This window comes from Globicephala melas, chromosome 4, assembly GCF_963455315.2.
Source record: "Globicephala melas chromosome 4, mGloMel1.2, whole genome shotgun sequence".
NCBI classification, from domain to species: domain Eukaryota; kingdom Metazoa; phylum Chordata; class Mammalia; order Artiodactyla; family Delphinidae; genus Globicephala; species Globicephala melas.
The window spans coordinates 4363504-4377718 of record NC_083317.1 but is presented as its reverse complement, the minus strand read 5'-3'; the positions used below and the strand labels follow the sequence as shown (position 1 = coordinate 4377718).

At 48.7% G+C, this 14215-nt stretch overlaps 1 protein-coding gene across 1 annotated transcript in view; it reads left to right on the top strand.

Moving 5' to 3' along the window:
• Positions 1–14215, top strand: part of BACE2 (beta-secretase 2) — an 86391-nt gene that overhangs the window by 22900 nt on the left and 49276 nt on the right. The window contains exon 2 of the mRNA XM_030835451.2: positions 10680–10768. Coding sequence (XP_030691311.1) covers positions 10680–10768 — 89 coding nt within the window. The remainder of the gene's footprint in view (positions 1–10679; positions 10769–14215) is intronic.

Below are 14215 nucleotides of genomic sequence, written 5' to 3'. Positions count from 1 at the left end.
CTTCCCAAGAAAACTGAAACGGGATTCCAAAGAGATATTTGTACACCTACATTCATAACAGCATTATTTACAGTAGCCAAAGTTGGAAGCAACCCATGTGTCCATTGATGGATAAATGGACCAAAAAAAAAAGTGGAATATACATACAATGGAATGTTATTCAACCTTAGAAGGGAAGGAAATTCTGACACCTGCTACAATGTGAATGAAACTTGAGGACATTTTGCAAAGTGAAATAAGCCAGGACAAATACTGGATTCCAGAGGAGTCAAATCTATAGAGACAGAAAGTTGAATGGTGGTTGCCAGGGGCTGGGGGAGTGGGGAATAGAGAATTAGTTTAGTGGGTACAGAGTTTCTTTTTTTCTTTTGATTTTATTTATTTATTTTTGGCCGCACCACGTGGGATGTGGGATCTTAGTTTCCCGACCAGGGATCGAACCCAGGTCCCCTGCAGTGGAAGCGCGGAATCTTAACCACTGGACCATCAGGGAAGTCCCTAGTGGGTACAGAGTTTCTGTTTGAGATGATGCAAAATTCTGGAGATGGATGGTGGTGGTGGTTGTACAACAGTGTGAATGTCTTAACTCTGCTGAACTGTACACTTAGAAGTGGTTAAGATGCTAAATTTCATGTTCTGTGTATTTTACTACAATTTACAAAATGAATCTTGATACCTAGAATAATAGTGAGGAGTAACCATTTTATAGTAATAGTAACTTGAAAATCTTGCCCGTTACTGCAGTGAGTATATATGCTTTATCTTAATTTTTTTTCACATTTACTGAAAGTTGTAACAATATTTGAATGTTGGGAGCCAGGATGAAGTTAATCCCATGTCTTTTCTTCTGCAAGTTCAGATCTGAAATGGCTTTCCATTCAAAGTTATCAACTCTTGAGCAAAAGGGAAAATTTAGTGAAACTCTAGAAATGTCTTGAGGGTTAAGACATTATGCCTTTGTTGAGAATCTGTTTAAACTCTTCTGAAAAATGTGCAGGAAGAACCGATTTTTAGCTAAAATGATGTCCCCTAAAAACCCTGGAAATGTGTAATGGGTTTTGGAGGGAGCGGCTGTAGTCATCTCTTTGGGGAAGAAAAGGCTGACTTGCCCTCTGTTAATCACACTTTCCCTATTTAGCCCTTCCCCCCACAATCACCAAAATAAGGAGACAGACCTGCTTTTGTCCTTTTTAGTAGTGCTTTCTGAGAGGCAGTTCGGCGTGAGTTTTCCTTTCTGTGGGAAAAAGGATCATGTTTATTGGCGTCAGTGAATGAGGTCCACCCAGCCTTGTGACTCTCATCCGTGTCTGTTTAAATATCCGCTTTCATTCTTCAATCGGTGGGATTGCATCCTGCCAGCAGGCAGACTGTGTAAGCTCAGAGGCTGAGGGGAACTCCGCAGCCCAGGGAGGTCCCTGGGGCCCTGACATCCGCCATAGAAAGGGCGCCCCTTGTGTTCTTTCTGCCTCCCTAGCCCGCTCCCCGAGTTTGCCTGCAAAGAGGGAGGAGCTGGCCAAGCAGGTGGAAGCATCCAGCCCACCTGTCTCTGAATTGCCCCTTGCAAACATTGAGGTACTTTCTGGCTTCCAGCTCTTACTTCCAGAAGCTTGGTGGACGCGAGGCTGCTTAGAGCATCTCCCCTTGTAGCCCGTGATCCCTGGAGACTGTGCTGCCACGTGTAGCCCTTGGCAGACAACCAAGTACCTTCTTCAGGTGTGATGGCAGCTACTCTCTGAGCTCTGAGCCCAGAGGCGAAGTGGCTCCGGCTTCTGGCCCTGGCTCAGCTGGACCAGGGGCAGCCCTGGATGCGTGATCACACCCTTGGACTTGAGTACGGATGTTGTCTCTAATTCTCAGCAGCCTGAATGGATGGCTGGAGCCTTGGAATATTAAGGGAAACTGGACCCTGAGAAAACCCAGGCCGGAGAGAGCAGAAACTAGCTGGACTTAAGTCTCTTGCGACAGGGTGGCCTCAGTGGTGTTTGGGCACCATTCATTCATTCAGCAAGCTTTATTGAGCACTTACTGTGTGCCAGGCACTGTGCTCAGAGCTAGCGACACAAAGACCCCGGGGTGAGCCAGGGAGGTGGAAGGGGAGAGGGGAGCATGAACAGTTTTAGAAACATTCTGGAAGTAGAATAGATAGGGCATACCGACTCCATGGTGGGGAAGAAAAGACAGGGTGAGCGAAAACTGCATCCCTGGCTTTGGGATTAGAGCGTTCCCGGACGGATCTCTGCCTGGTTCCGGCCAAGTGCAGGTGCCGCTGACACAGGGCATCCCCAGATGTTTCAGCGCATGGTCACGTCCCTCTCAGCATCACCTGCAGCAGGACCAGCCACGGTGCATGGGGAAAGGCTGCTAAACACACAGGGGTGCCAGTTCTGGAGCTTATGCACGTTACTTCTGGGCTGCGTCCACACTCGCTGCAGTGTGGAGACTCGGAGTGAAAGTCTGGTGGGGAGCTGGATGCGTGTGATGTTTGGCACAGTGATGTATTTGAGAAGTCAGCCCTGTAGCAAGAGGAAAACACGTCACACTGCCCCTCTCTGAGGAATTGAAGCACCCCAATGTACCAGGCACTGTTCTGGGTATATCACACATACATGAGGGGCATCTCATGTGCCCCTCAGAGCAACACTCTATCATCTTACCTTACAGGTGAGGACACCAAGGCTCAGAGATAGTAGTTTACTTAAGGTTCCACGGCCAACAGGAGTGTCAACTGCCAAAAAAAAAAAAAAAAGCATAACATAAAAGTTGAGTTATGTTTTACTCAGCGGGCAAAACTGAGGACTTAAGTCCAAGACACAGCATCTCAGATGGCTCTGAGGGACCGCTCTGAAGAGGCAAGGAGGGAGCCGGGACATACAGGAGTTTTTGCAGCAAAGACCAGGTAGTCGGAACATCAAGATATTATTGTTAATGAAAGAAAACCAGACATCTCAGCTTAACGGATTTAGTGCTTTTCTCTGTATGGGAAGATGCAAGAGTCCGGGTTCACTGAAGTCATTCCTTTGATGTGCACCTCAGCTCCCTGGGGCCAGTACTCTGTGCTTTCTCATCCTGAGTTTCCTCAGGGGGCACCATCAAGGAGGCTGTGACGTGATGGCTCGATGGCTGTAACAGCCTTTGTTTATCGATATGGCAGGTGGTATTCTTCATTCACAGGAGGCTGAGCCAGGGTTCAAATCCAGGTCTAACAGACGCTAAAGCTGATAGTTTTCATGCCACTCTGCTTTAGAGAAAGTGCAGGGTGTATCCTGGGACCACAGGTAGAAAGTGAACTTGAAACCAGCATCCCACGAATGGACATAGTTGCAGCACGTTTAAGGGCATCAGCTCTGGTGTGTGATAAAATCTCCTCCCCCCACCTTAGAAATCCGGCCTTTCCACTCATCCTAACAGGGATGGGTTGTTTGAAAAGTTAGGAAACTCAATCACAGAGCAGCCCCTCCCTCCAGTAACTGTCCCATCACCCCGGTGACAGGTTTCAGCTGCAGAGGTAGTGACAGCTCCCGTGTCCAGAAGGATTCTGATTTCGGGGTGACTTTTAGTCTCCTAGAACAAGGACCGCCACACTTAACCTTCCTACAGCCTACGACCTCTGCAGCCGGCCTCAACCTGCCAAGCCCTAAGCCTTCAGTGGAAAACTGCCGCCACGTTCGGATCAGACACAGCCAGGCGGGTGTCCCTTCTCCGCCCAGCATCCTTTCGGCAGTTGAGGTTTCCCAGGAACCAGGGAAGCCATCCGCGGGTCACAGAGCCTGAAAGGATTGTATAATCAAGCCCCTCGTAGCTAACTTCGGTAACATCTGTTTGTGTTAAGTGGAGCCCTTTGAAAATGATTTCTTTTTCCTTCTCTATAAAAACAACCTTAATTTTAGAACGTGGAGAAATGGCGCGTGGCAATTATTTTTGCTTCCTTCAACAAGGCGTGTTGAAGTAAAACGAGATTCATTTCCAGAATTGAAGCCCCAAGAGACCCTGATTAACAAGATCGGCACCTACAATCCCATGTCACAACTGTGGGCACACAGCCCTGCGGAGCCAGGCCGCCAAGGACCCCGCCGCTGTGCGTTCTGCTTGCTGGCAGACTTCAGCAGATGGGCTGCTAATGTAATTAGGAATCGTTGTGTTAAATGAGCCATTATTGAAATTATCTGCTCATTTTCCTATCTATTAACCTGCTGAAAAAGAGGCAGCGATATCTGAGAGACCTCCGGCTGCTAATCACTAACTAGACGTGGAACCAGTGCTTCTCCTTAATGCCGCCTTTTTCCTTATTACAGCAGAATTAGCAAATGGCTTTCTGTGGGGTCATTGCCCAGTGCATCACCCGCCAACTGAGAACGGACAGTGGGAGCCGTGCACAGTCTGGAGGTTTCCACAGGTGGTGAACCTTGGGGAGGGAGCCCCTCCGACAGACGTCTGGTCTCTCTGGGGCACAGGAGGCAAGGCTTGTGTGAGTCAGCCTTCCCTGTTCCTCTCTACCCGGAGGCACTGGTAGGGGCAGGGCAGCAAGGCAGGAGGGAGGAGAAGACTAATACAGGGCAGCGCTACGGGGAATCCTGGAGGTGGCGCAGGGCACACTCAGAGCCGTCCGCCCAGGGATCAGGGTGTGGGGGCTTCATCCGTCAGCTGTGTATTTGGGGTTCAGGGCTGCGCCCAGCAGTGAGCGTTCATTCCTGGGCACCTCAGGCCTGACATGGATGCTGCAGGGCATCTTTTTCTTTTTTCTGTTTTTTTGCAGGTATGACTAGGGCTTTACTGGGAATCAGACAGGGCTGGGAAGGAAGCACACTGCGCCCTGGGTGCTGGAAGAGCCCCAGCCGCTGGAGTGAGTGTGGCGTCAGGTGGAGGCACCAACAAACTCCCCCCACCCCATCATCTTGTTCCTACCTCTGGTTAGCCTTGGATAATTAAGAGGAAGCGTGTGATCATATAGCAACTGGGAAGTTAAGTTAGCCACTCTAGCCAATTCTAGAAAAGCTAAATAAAGTATGTGCACAAGTGTATCAGGAATTCGCCCAGTGAATTCTCTCCAGCTTCTTGGCAGGCTTACCTTCTTTATCAGCTTTCCACTCCTAGGTGGAGTTCATGTGTATTTCCTCCCCATCTTATGAACCAGGTGATTATCGAATTCCTATCAAAGGTAGTCATTATGGAGATTGTTCCAAAGACTAATAAAAAGGGCTTTGCCCTCGAGCAACTTACAGGCTCACTGAGAGGACACCTGTGCACCTCGGAGAAATGAGAGGCCAGTAAAAGACATCAGACAAGGGAGGGGGCCAAAAATCAGGCCACGGCTGTCAGAGGAGAGGAATGGATCAGGGCCGCCACTGAAAGGCCTTTTGGAGGACGTAGGACTCTGCCTGGGTCTCAAAGACAGCACTGTGTGTGGTTTGTAATTAACCTCCGCTCGCTGGCAGAGAGCAGGAGAGGTGGCTCATAATTGTATGAAAACAAAAGGAGGAAAATAAAACCCCATAAGATGTGCCATTTTAAAAACAAGCGGCTTCCCTGGTGGCGCAGTGGTTAAGAATCCGCCTGCCAATGCAGGGGACACGGGTTCGAGCCCTGGTCCGGGAAGATCCCACATGCCGCGGAGCAACTCAGCCCGTGCGCCACAACTACTGAGCCTGTGCTCTAGAACCCGCGAGCCACAACTACTGAGCCCGCGTGCCACAACTACTGAAGCCCATGCGCCTACAGTAGCCTGTGCTCTGCAACAAGAGAAGCTGCCGCAATGAGAAGCCCGCGCACCACAACAAAGAGTAGCCCCCGCTCGCCGCAACTAGAGAAAGCCCGCGCGCAGCAACGAAGAACAAATGCAGCCAAAAATAAAAATAAATAAATTTAAAACAAACAAAAAAACAAGTAAGCTTTGTCTAGGCAGAGCAGGGCATGGCGATATAGAGTCCTGACTGTCCCCTAAAGGAATCTTCCTAGAGAATCTGTTAGCTTCAAATCGTTCCAGAACCGGCCCTGGCCAGAGGTTCCTTGGAGTGTCATGGAGTTTGTGGCAATGGCCACCGATGACTGACCTCTCTCCCCACCTCCTGCTGAAAGTTGCGTGTGTGATCAGCGCTAACAGTTATTACTCGCTTCATATGACTGAATTTACTCCTCGCAGGCATCCTGTGAAAGAGGTCAGCGGCCCCCTTCCCGCACGAGGGAGCAGAGGAACAGGACAGGAGGACGACGTGGTCTTGGTCCCAGGCCTTGTGTGCTCCGTCACTGCCCAGCAAAATGAAGAGCCACAGTGACGTGAGGACAGGACTGCCCTCCTGACATGGAGAAAAATCTGTCCACCATCAAAACCCGTCCGGTTCCCTCCCAGCAGTAACTTGTGCATAATGGCTGTCCTTGTTTCATGATTATTTTATAAAATTTCGTTCTGCAAGTTTGAGTGGGGCTGCTAAAACTGGGGAATATTGTCAAAGAAGCATCCTGCAAAGAAGAAAGTCTTCACTTAGAGGGTAATGGGATTTTCACACCCTGTCTTCTGGAAAAGGTCATCTGAGATCTTTTGCCCTCTCCACATTTTGTGTAGAATTGGTCGGTGCGTAATGCAGGTTGCTTTTATAAGTCAATAAACACATTCCGTTTGTCTGGAATGTGCATTTTTCCTATATTTATTTGTTTATTTTTAACATCTTTATTGGAGTATAATTGCTTTACAATGGTGTGTTAGTTTCTGCTGTATAACAAAGTGAATCAGCCATACATATACACATGTCCCCATATCTCCTCCCTCTTGCGTCTGCCTCCCACCCTCCCTATCCCACCCCTCTAGGTGGTCACAAAACACCGAGCTGATCTCCCTGTGCTATGCGGCTGCTTCCCACTAGCTATCTCTTTTACATGTGGTCATCTCCATTCGGTGGAAGTCTCTCAGTCCCCCACTTTTTCATTCATTCAACAGCTGTTCGTTGAGCACCTAGGTTGCCCTGGGCACTGTCCAAGGTGCTGGATGGAGAAAGGCTGGTGAGCCTCACGTGGGCCCCACTTGCATGGGGGTGCCCTGTGCTTGGATGTTCTCCGGAGAAGACAGGCTCCAGTGTGAAAATGATGCACAGTGGGGACCTGCTTCTTCCATAAAAGAGCCCTGAGGTTGGCAGAAAGATGGGAGCAGTGAAAAGCCAGTGACCATCAGAACACAGGACGCTTGCTCCTTGTGGAGACAGATTTTTGTCTGCGTTCCTAAATTCTGGAAGAAATGGCACGTGGGTTCTACAGGAGGCTGCTTAGTGTAGGGCAGGAAGCGGGGACTTGCAGCTCTCGGAGGCCTTTCTGCATTTCTTGTTGTGAAGCAGGGATGATGTTTCTTACACACTTCTGCATCATTTTCAGTTGTGCTTCGAAAGTGCAAAGCATATCCCGATTTTGTATGTATTTTCAGTGTCCCTTTATGGGGCTGAGCGACAGGCTCTGTGGTTAGACTGTTGTGTGTACTTGGAGCTGAACCCAAGGAGACAGGAAGTGATGTTGGAAGTTCCCGGGATAAGGACGCAGCAGGGCATGTGCAGCGAGTGGAGTAGGGGTGAGGCATCCAGAAGACTTCTGCACCCTGAGCCTTTGCCTGTCAGTGGTTTCAGGGTGGATGCTGCAAAATTTATAGGGCAAGCGACTGTATTTTTTTTTTCCTTTGCAGTTGAGACTAGGACTTGCAAAGGGAAAATCATGGCCCTGGCACGAGAAGTCAATGTGAGAAAAGTCCGTTTCCAGGTCATCGCACAGAAAAAAGGTGTGGGCAGCTCAGAAGCATTACTTGAAGCCCAACTCAGAGCATTTACTGCTCTCTAGAAATCCATTCCTTCCCTGGCTTTGTGGCTGCCTCATTTATCTGGGCCGTCTCTCGCCTCAAATCTTATCCTCCAGGAACGGCCGAGGTGGTGACCAACTTGGTCGAGCCGTGACTGCAAATTGAATTTTCTTGAAAGCTGTCTTGTGCTGAAACAGCTGGGGACGAACGCCTGGCCATTAGGAGTCTTCTGTGTAAAATAACGCCGTCTATGTTTGGGTGTGACTTTCTGTTTTGTGTCGCCTGCCTCTGCGAGGAGGGGTAACGTGCAGCGTGGCAGAAGCGAGGACGGGAGTGTATAAGAGGACTTGGTTCTGATGTGTGATGCGGAGGCTGTAGGTGGGATTCCACACCCAGGAGAGCAGACTGAAATATCTGCAGGGAATGGGGCCATTATGCCCAGGACAGCGGTCCTGTGTCTGCTCTGCCTGGGGCTGGTTTTGCAGGAGCATCGTGTGTGGATGTGGAATGCCAGCCTGGGAATCGGCTGTCAGGTGGCATGGCCTTTCCACAGGCATCCTGCTGGGCTGTTGGGTGCGTGTTTGCCAGTGAGACCCAAGAAAGGCTTGTAAAAACGGCCTGCTTTCATGGCTGCCGTGAGCCTGGAATTCTGGGCTTTTGGGTTTCTTTTCCTTTCTTCTTCATCTCTCTACTACCTTCATCAGAGCAACTTTAAAAGCTCATCTTGCCTTCAGGAACCTTTTCAATCCAGGACGTGGAGACGGCACTGAGGACGCAAGGCCGTGTGAGTTACATATATTATTAGGTCAGCTTGGACTATGTCTGCTGTGAGGACAGAGTGAGCTTTATTCCAATGATGGGTGAGGCTCCGGCCCTTGCTGAGTTCCCACTGTCCATATGTGATATTGTGATTTATATGAAGAAACACATTTATACAAAGAAATATGTATTTGGTCTTTGTCCGAGTTCCTGGCTCAGGGCTCCTGAAACCCTTGGGACTTCCTGGGTGATAAGGGTGATAAAGGTGTCTTTTGTTTCTCATAACAAGTCCCTTCCAACCGCACCTGCGTCACGTCAGTCAGCTGGCTGTTGGAAAGCCCTGAAGGATGGGAACCAACCCTGAGAGTAGAGAGTTGCAACTTTCAGCCTCATTTCCAGGAGGGGAGACGGGTTGGAGGTTGAATCAGTCACCAGTGGCTAATGATTTAATCATTCATTGCTACAGATGAGGCCTCCATAAAAATCCTGAAGGGCAGGATTAAAACAGAAAATGTGACAGAGGAAGTGATAAGATTAAGAAAAATGTGTATAATTGGATGTAAATGAGATAAACCCATCTCTTAAAAGAATTGAAGTTAAGGAGGTATTTTTAAAAACATGCAGAGGGCTTCCCTGGTGGCGCAGTGGTTGAGAGTCCGCCTGCCGATGCAGGGGACACGGGTTCGTGCCCCGGTCCGGGAAGATCCCACATGCAGTGGAGCGGCTGGGCCCGTGAGCCATCCGGAGCCTGTGCTCCACAACGGGAGAGGCCACAGCAGTGAGAGGCCCGCGTACCGCAAAAAAAAACAAAACAAAACAGAAAAAAAACATGCAGAGATTCTGACATGAATGCCCACTGAAAATCAGAGCATTTAGAAGCAGCAAGAAAGGGAGAACTCTGCCTGGTAGGACTATCTGGCCCAGCCCCATGGACCTGCAGACAGATCTCCACCTAATTTTCCTTGTTACCAACTGTTCGGTGGTACATGCGAGGATTCCTCGGCATCCCCATTTCCCCTCCTGTAGAATCCAAGTTCATGCAGATTTAATTGGTGCCCTTGGAATGTTTATGTGAAATTCAGGTGAAGCCCATTCCAATCCAGGCTGTGGCTTGGGAGATCAGGCTGTTGAACATCAAATATTTGAATGGAGAACAAGATAATATACTTTTTTAATTGCGTTCTGTCTGAAATCTTTCCGAAGCCTCTGTCGTGAGGCCCTGCAGCTTTTCTAGTGACTGTGTTCGTAAACGGAATTAAGAGAATTCATTTCCCAGAGTTACGAGGCATAAAGGGGCATTTATCGTCTCTCTATTCAGTGCGAGAAGCCCCAAAACATGTTGAGCAGAAGAAGCTGGACCTTCCTCTCGCTCCCCTGACAAAAACTCCACATGATTCCATTTATATAACGTCTAGGAACCGGTGAACTCAATCCCTGGTAATAGGATTCAGAAAGTGGTTGCCTCTGAGAAACAGGAGGGATTGACTGGAAAGGGGCAGAAAGGGACCTTCGGGGAATAAGAGGAATTCCTGTATCTTGGTTTGGGAGAACACCATGCCAGAGCGCGCCAGTGGAAAATCCAAGATCTTCTGTTTTTATTTGTGTGTAAATGCTAGCTCGTTAAAACTAAAAAAAAAAAAAAGTGGTACCTCTGACAGGTGTTCCTAGGTGCTATGCAGCAGAGATGAGGGATGCCCAGTGCCAGGACGAGTCTGGGAAAGCATCCTGGACGTGTGGAGGGAGAGGAGGGGGTGAATGAGGATTTCCAAGTGAGATTGGAAAGGCAGGAGGAGGGCTACCCCAGCCAAGTGACAAACCCGGCCAAGAGCCCAGGGTGAGAAAGGGCTCTGCCTGGTTACCAGGTGCCAGCAGCTGAAAAAGGAAAAATCCCACTTATTCCACTGAATTTACCTTCGTTTAAGGTTGAGTTCCTCTCTGAGGCTAAACTGATTCCACCTCGCCCATGCGAGCTTCACGACAGACTGTTCAGGGTTCAGTTTTCTAACAGCTTTTTAAAGATATTTCTAATCGACGTAAGTTTTTTCCAAGTAATACATTGTTCTTGGTACTTAATTTTTAAAAGAAGTAGTCAAGAGTGTTGCCTTATTCAGGTAACCTGATGGTTTCTCTGTTTTTCCTTTAAAAATAAAAGCTGCAGATACTTGTTGACACTGGAAGCAGCAACTTCGCCGTGGCCGGGGCCCCGCATCCCTACGTCGACTCATACTTTGACACGGAGAGGTGAGTGATGGGTCCGTGCCTCGCACGGCCGGGCTTGGGAGCACCGCATGAACACTTCAGAACACACTGGGAGAAAGTCACCAAAACGCTGTTTCATTTTGAGGGGGATATACTCATGTATATATCCGTGTATGTATGTATATATTTGTATGTATGTGCATATGGTGGTCTGTATATATGTATGTATTTGTGTGTGTGGAGGTATCTGTGTACGTGCACATGGTGGTGTGTATATCTGTGTGTGGTGTGCAGGTGTGGCACGCGTATGTGCGTACATACATGTAAACCTCCATTCCAGATGAATTCACAGGAGGATTCTCCTAATAACCTGGGTGTGTTCTCATGAGCGCCGCTTTATAGAAACTCAGTCAGACAGCAGTTTTGTAGTCAGACCTGAGTCGCAGGGAGGTGACCCTTTGATGTTTGTTGGGCCCCTCTAGTCCTAACTTGGAGGTGCGCCTGAGCCGGGCAGGGGGCATTGGAGGTGAGTGTGAGACTGTTCCAGGCAGCAGCCTGGCGTTGCTTGGAAAGCCACCTTTGCATCTCCCTGAAGATTGGTGGCATGGGTCAAGGTGTGGTTCACTGAAACACTTCCTGTGCCAGGAGGTGTTTCTGACAAGAGGAATCCGTGACTCATTGGAAAGGATGTATTGTGAACACAAAGCACTCAGGCCTGAGGCTGCAAGCTAGCAGCTGTGGGCAGAGTTGTGAGGAAGTGTGGAACGCAGATAGAAGTCTCTGCAATAAGGCCAGTCTGCGTGTCCAGGCCCTGGGACTCGTGCGTGTCACTGTTCATCTCTGAAGGGGCCCATGGGGTCAGAGTCACTATCCCCCAGGTATCTATTGCTGCCCTAATGCTGTGCACGTTTTAATTTCACATCTATTTTTGTGACCCTAGAATTTAAACGAAACAGATAAGGCGAGTAAGCTGACGTGTGGTTTGCTTTTTAGGGTCGTGAGCTGGCGTATCACATTTTCCTGCTGCAAATCTTCTTCGTGTCTTTCCTTTTTCACTTTCCCTACCCACAGTCTTTGGTTCTGGGGAATAAACCCCAACTTCAGTTGTGGGGCGGGGGGGGGGTGGGGAAGGAAGGAAACATACGAGGGAAAGTAACAACTGGGAAGGTTCAGCAAAGCCGAGGCAGCATCAATAAGGCAGGAGACGTTATACCGAAGTGCTCATCTCTCTTCTTTATACCGAAGTGCTCATCTCTCTTCTGCAAAGCCCGGGCAGCATCAGTAAGGCAGGAGACGTTATACCGAAGTGCTCATCTCTCTCTGCCCATGCATCTTGGTCTCCATTTTGATGGTGCAAAGAGGTATGGTCTCCTGTGTGTCCAGCTGGAGGCAGTGGTAGTTGGTGCTACATGGGCCCCTGGGGCTACAGTGATAGCTGGTTGGCACCTCCTTCAGGGAATCTGTAGCTTAGTTTATGACTCAGCGTGTTGATAACCTTTAATCACTGAAATTCTGGATGAAACTCCTGGCTTGTGATTGCTTTGTGAAGATTAATGTGTGCCCTGAAGTTGTTACTGTGACCTCAGATGCCTGGAAATTGGGGCAGCGGGTGTGCAGCCAGGGGAAGGAGGTTGACTTTTGATCGCCGGCTGCCCTTTGCCCTTTCCCACTCAAATTGTGGTTTGTCTAAATCCTCTGCCCCAAACAGCCCGCTCCCCTCAACCACTTCATCATCGAACAGAAGTCAGTCCAAACCTCTCATTTTTATTCACGTAGCCCAGGAGGTCCAGGAACCAAGAGACTGGCCCAGGTTCAGGCTTCTAGGACAAGAGGTCCCAAACTTGAGCCCTGGCACCCCCTCTGTAGAGTGAGCGCTTTGTAATGCCCTGAACTGAAACGCAAAGGTAGTGTGACTCATCTCCATGTGTAATTCTAAACGCACTGATGCAATATGCAGGAGTTTGGGGGTGCGGGGTAAAAGGAGGGAATTCACAGGAAGGTGATGAGTACCTCTATGTGTAAACACCCTGGGTAGGATACACATGAAGTTGCAGGGTGCCTGAGGCTGTGAGCATCCCCACAGACATGCAGCGCCCAGTGCAGACTGACAAATCGGATTAAAATAGACTCCGACGCCCAGAGCAGCTTGGTTTGGTGATGTGAATTTCCCAGATTGGTGAAGAATCTTAGTAAAGTTTCCCCCTGAAAATATCACCTTCCTCAATTTACACAGTAGTTGCATTCCTAGGAAACGCAGTGTATGTTAAACTATGTAAAAGATGTTTATCCTGGTGGCAAGGCAATCCCAGCTCTGTGTTTTCTCCACTACAAGGCTCTTCCTAGTGTACACATTCACGCCGTTTCCCCACGCCTACTGGGGGCTCTGCCTGCCGTAGAGACAGAACAGACAGCCCTGGAGCTCAGTTACATCTTTAACAGTTTTCCTCCCCAGAGCAATTTTGTTTTCCATCACGCATCTGTGGACATACGATACAATACAGCAACGGTACAGCACAGTAAAGCCAAGTTCGGGTCATGTGTGTATCCACTTTATAGACTTAAATGTGTAAATCTAACACCAGGGGTGGGTATTTCCTTCCCAGTAGGTAAGTGGCGCAGCCAGGGGTCAATGAAGGTCAGAGTGTGCTTTCGACCAGGTTACCCTTTTGCTCTGCAGATGCAGTTATGGAAATGTACAAGGGTAAATAATAGTCAACATTACAAATACTGTGTACAGTGTCCTTTAATAAGTGTACAGTATTTAATGGATGGTAGACAACGGGCTGTCTTTCTCATTTGCCTTCGACTTTGTTCATGGTTGTGTTGAACCATGGTTCTCTTTCAGCCTTCAGTGGGACACATCCTTCTAAGCTTCCTGCTAGCCAGTTTGGGGTTCAGCTGGCAGATGGCTTTTCTCTTTTCTACTTAAAGGTGGAGCTCCTCTGGCTCTTTCGCAAACCTGATTTAATGTGAAGACTCCTGGGAACATGCATAGCTCCCAGCAGGCCTGCCCTCCTGCTAATCCCACAGAAGAATTCCGGGCTCCCTCCCAGCTTTCTGAGCACTCAAGGTTCTCATCTATTTCTCCCTTCTGAGCAAATAAAGAGAGACGTAGCAGAACCTGCCAACTTTCAGAAGCCCCAGACTCCCCTGCACTGTCAGCGTCCTCCCATTGGCACCTTCGTCATTCAGACTTCCACCTGCTTTCCTTATTTGCAAGTATTGTTGACATTTACTTAATACCTTTAAAACATGACCCATGTTGGACCTCTAGCCCTGGTACTGCCTTTCTTTTAAGGAGATCTCTTCTTCAATAGGGCTATCAGGTTTCTTCCTAACTGAATCAAAAGTAAAACATCGCATTTCTGAATTTTAGGCAAGTTCTCTTCCTAAACAGCATCCCTACTAACACATGTGTGTTGTAGGGTAAATACTTGCTTAAATTTTTAGTAACCTTTCTTTCTCTCCTTTCCTCTGTTTTTTTCTCCG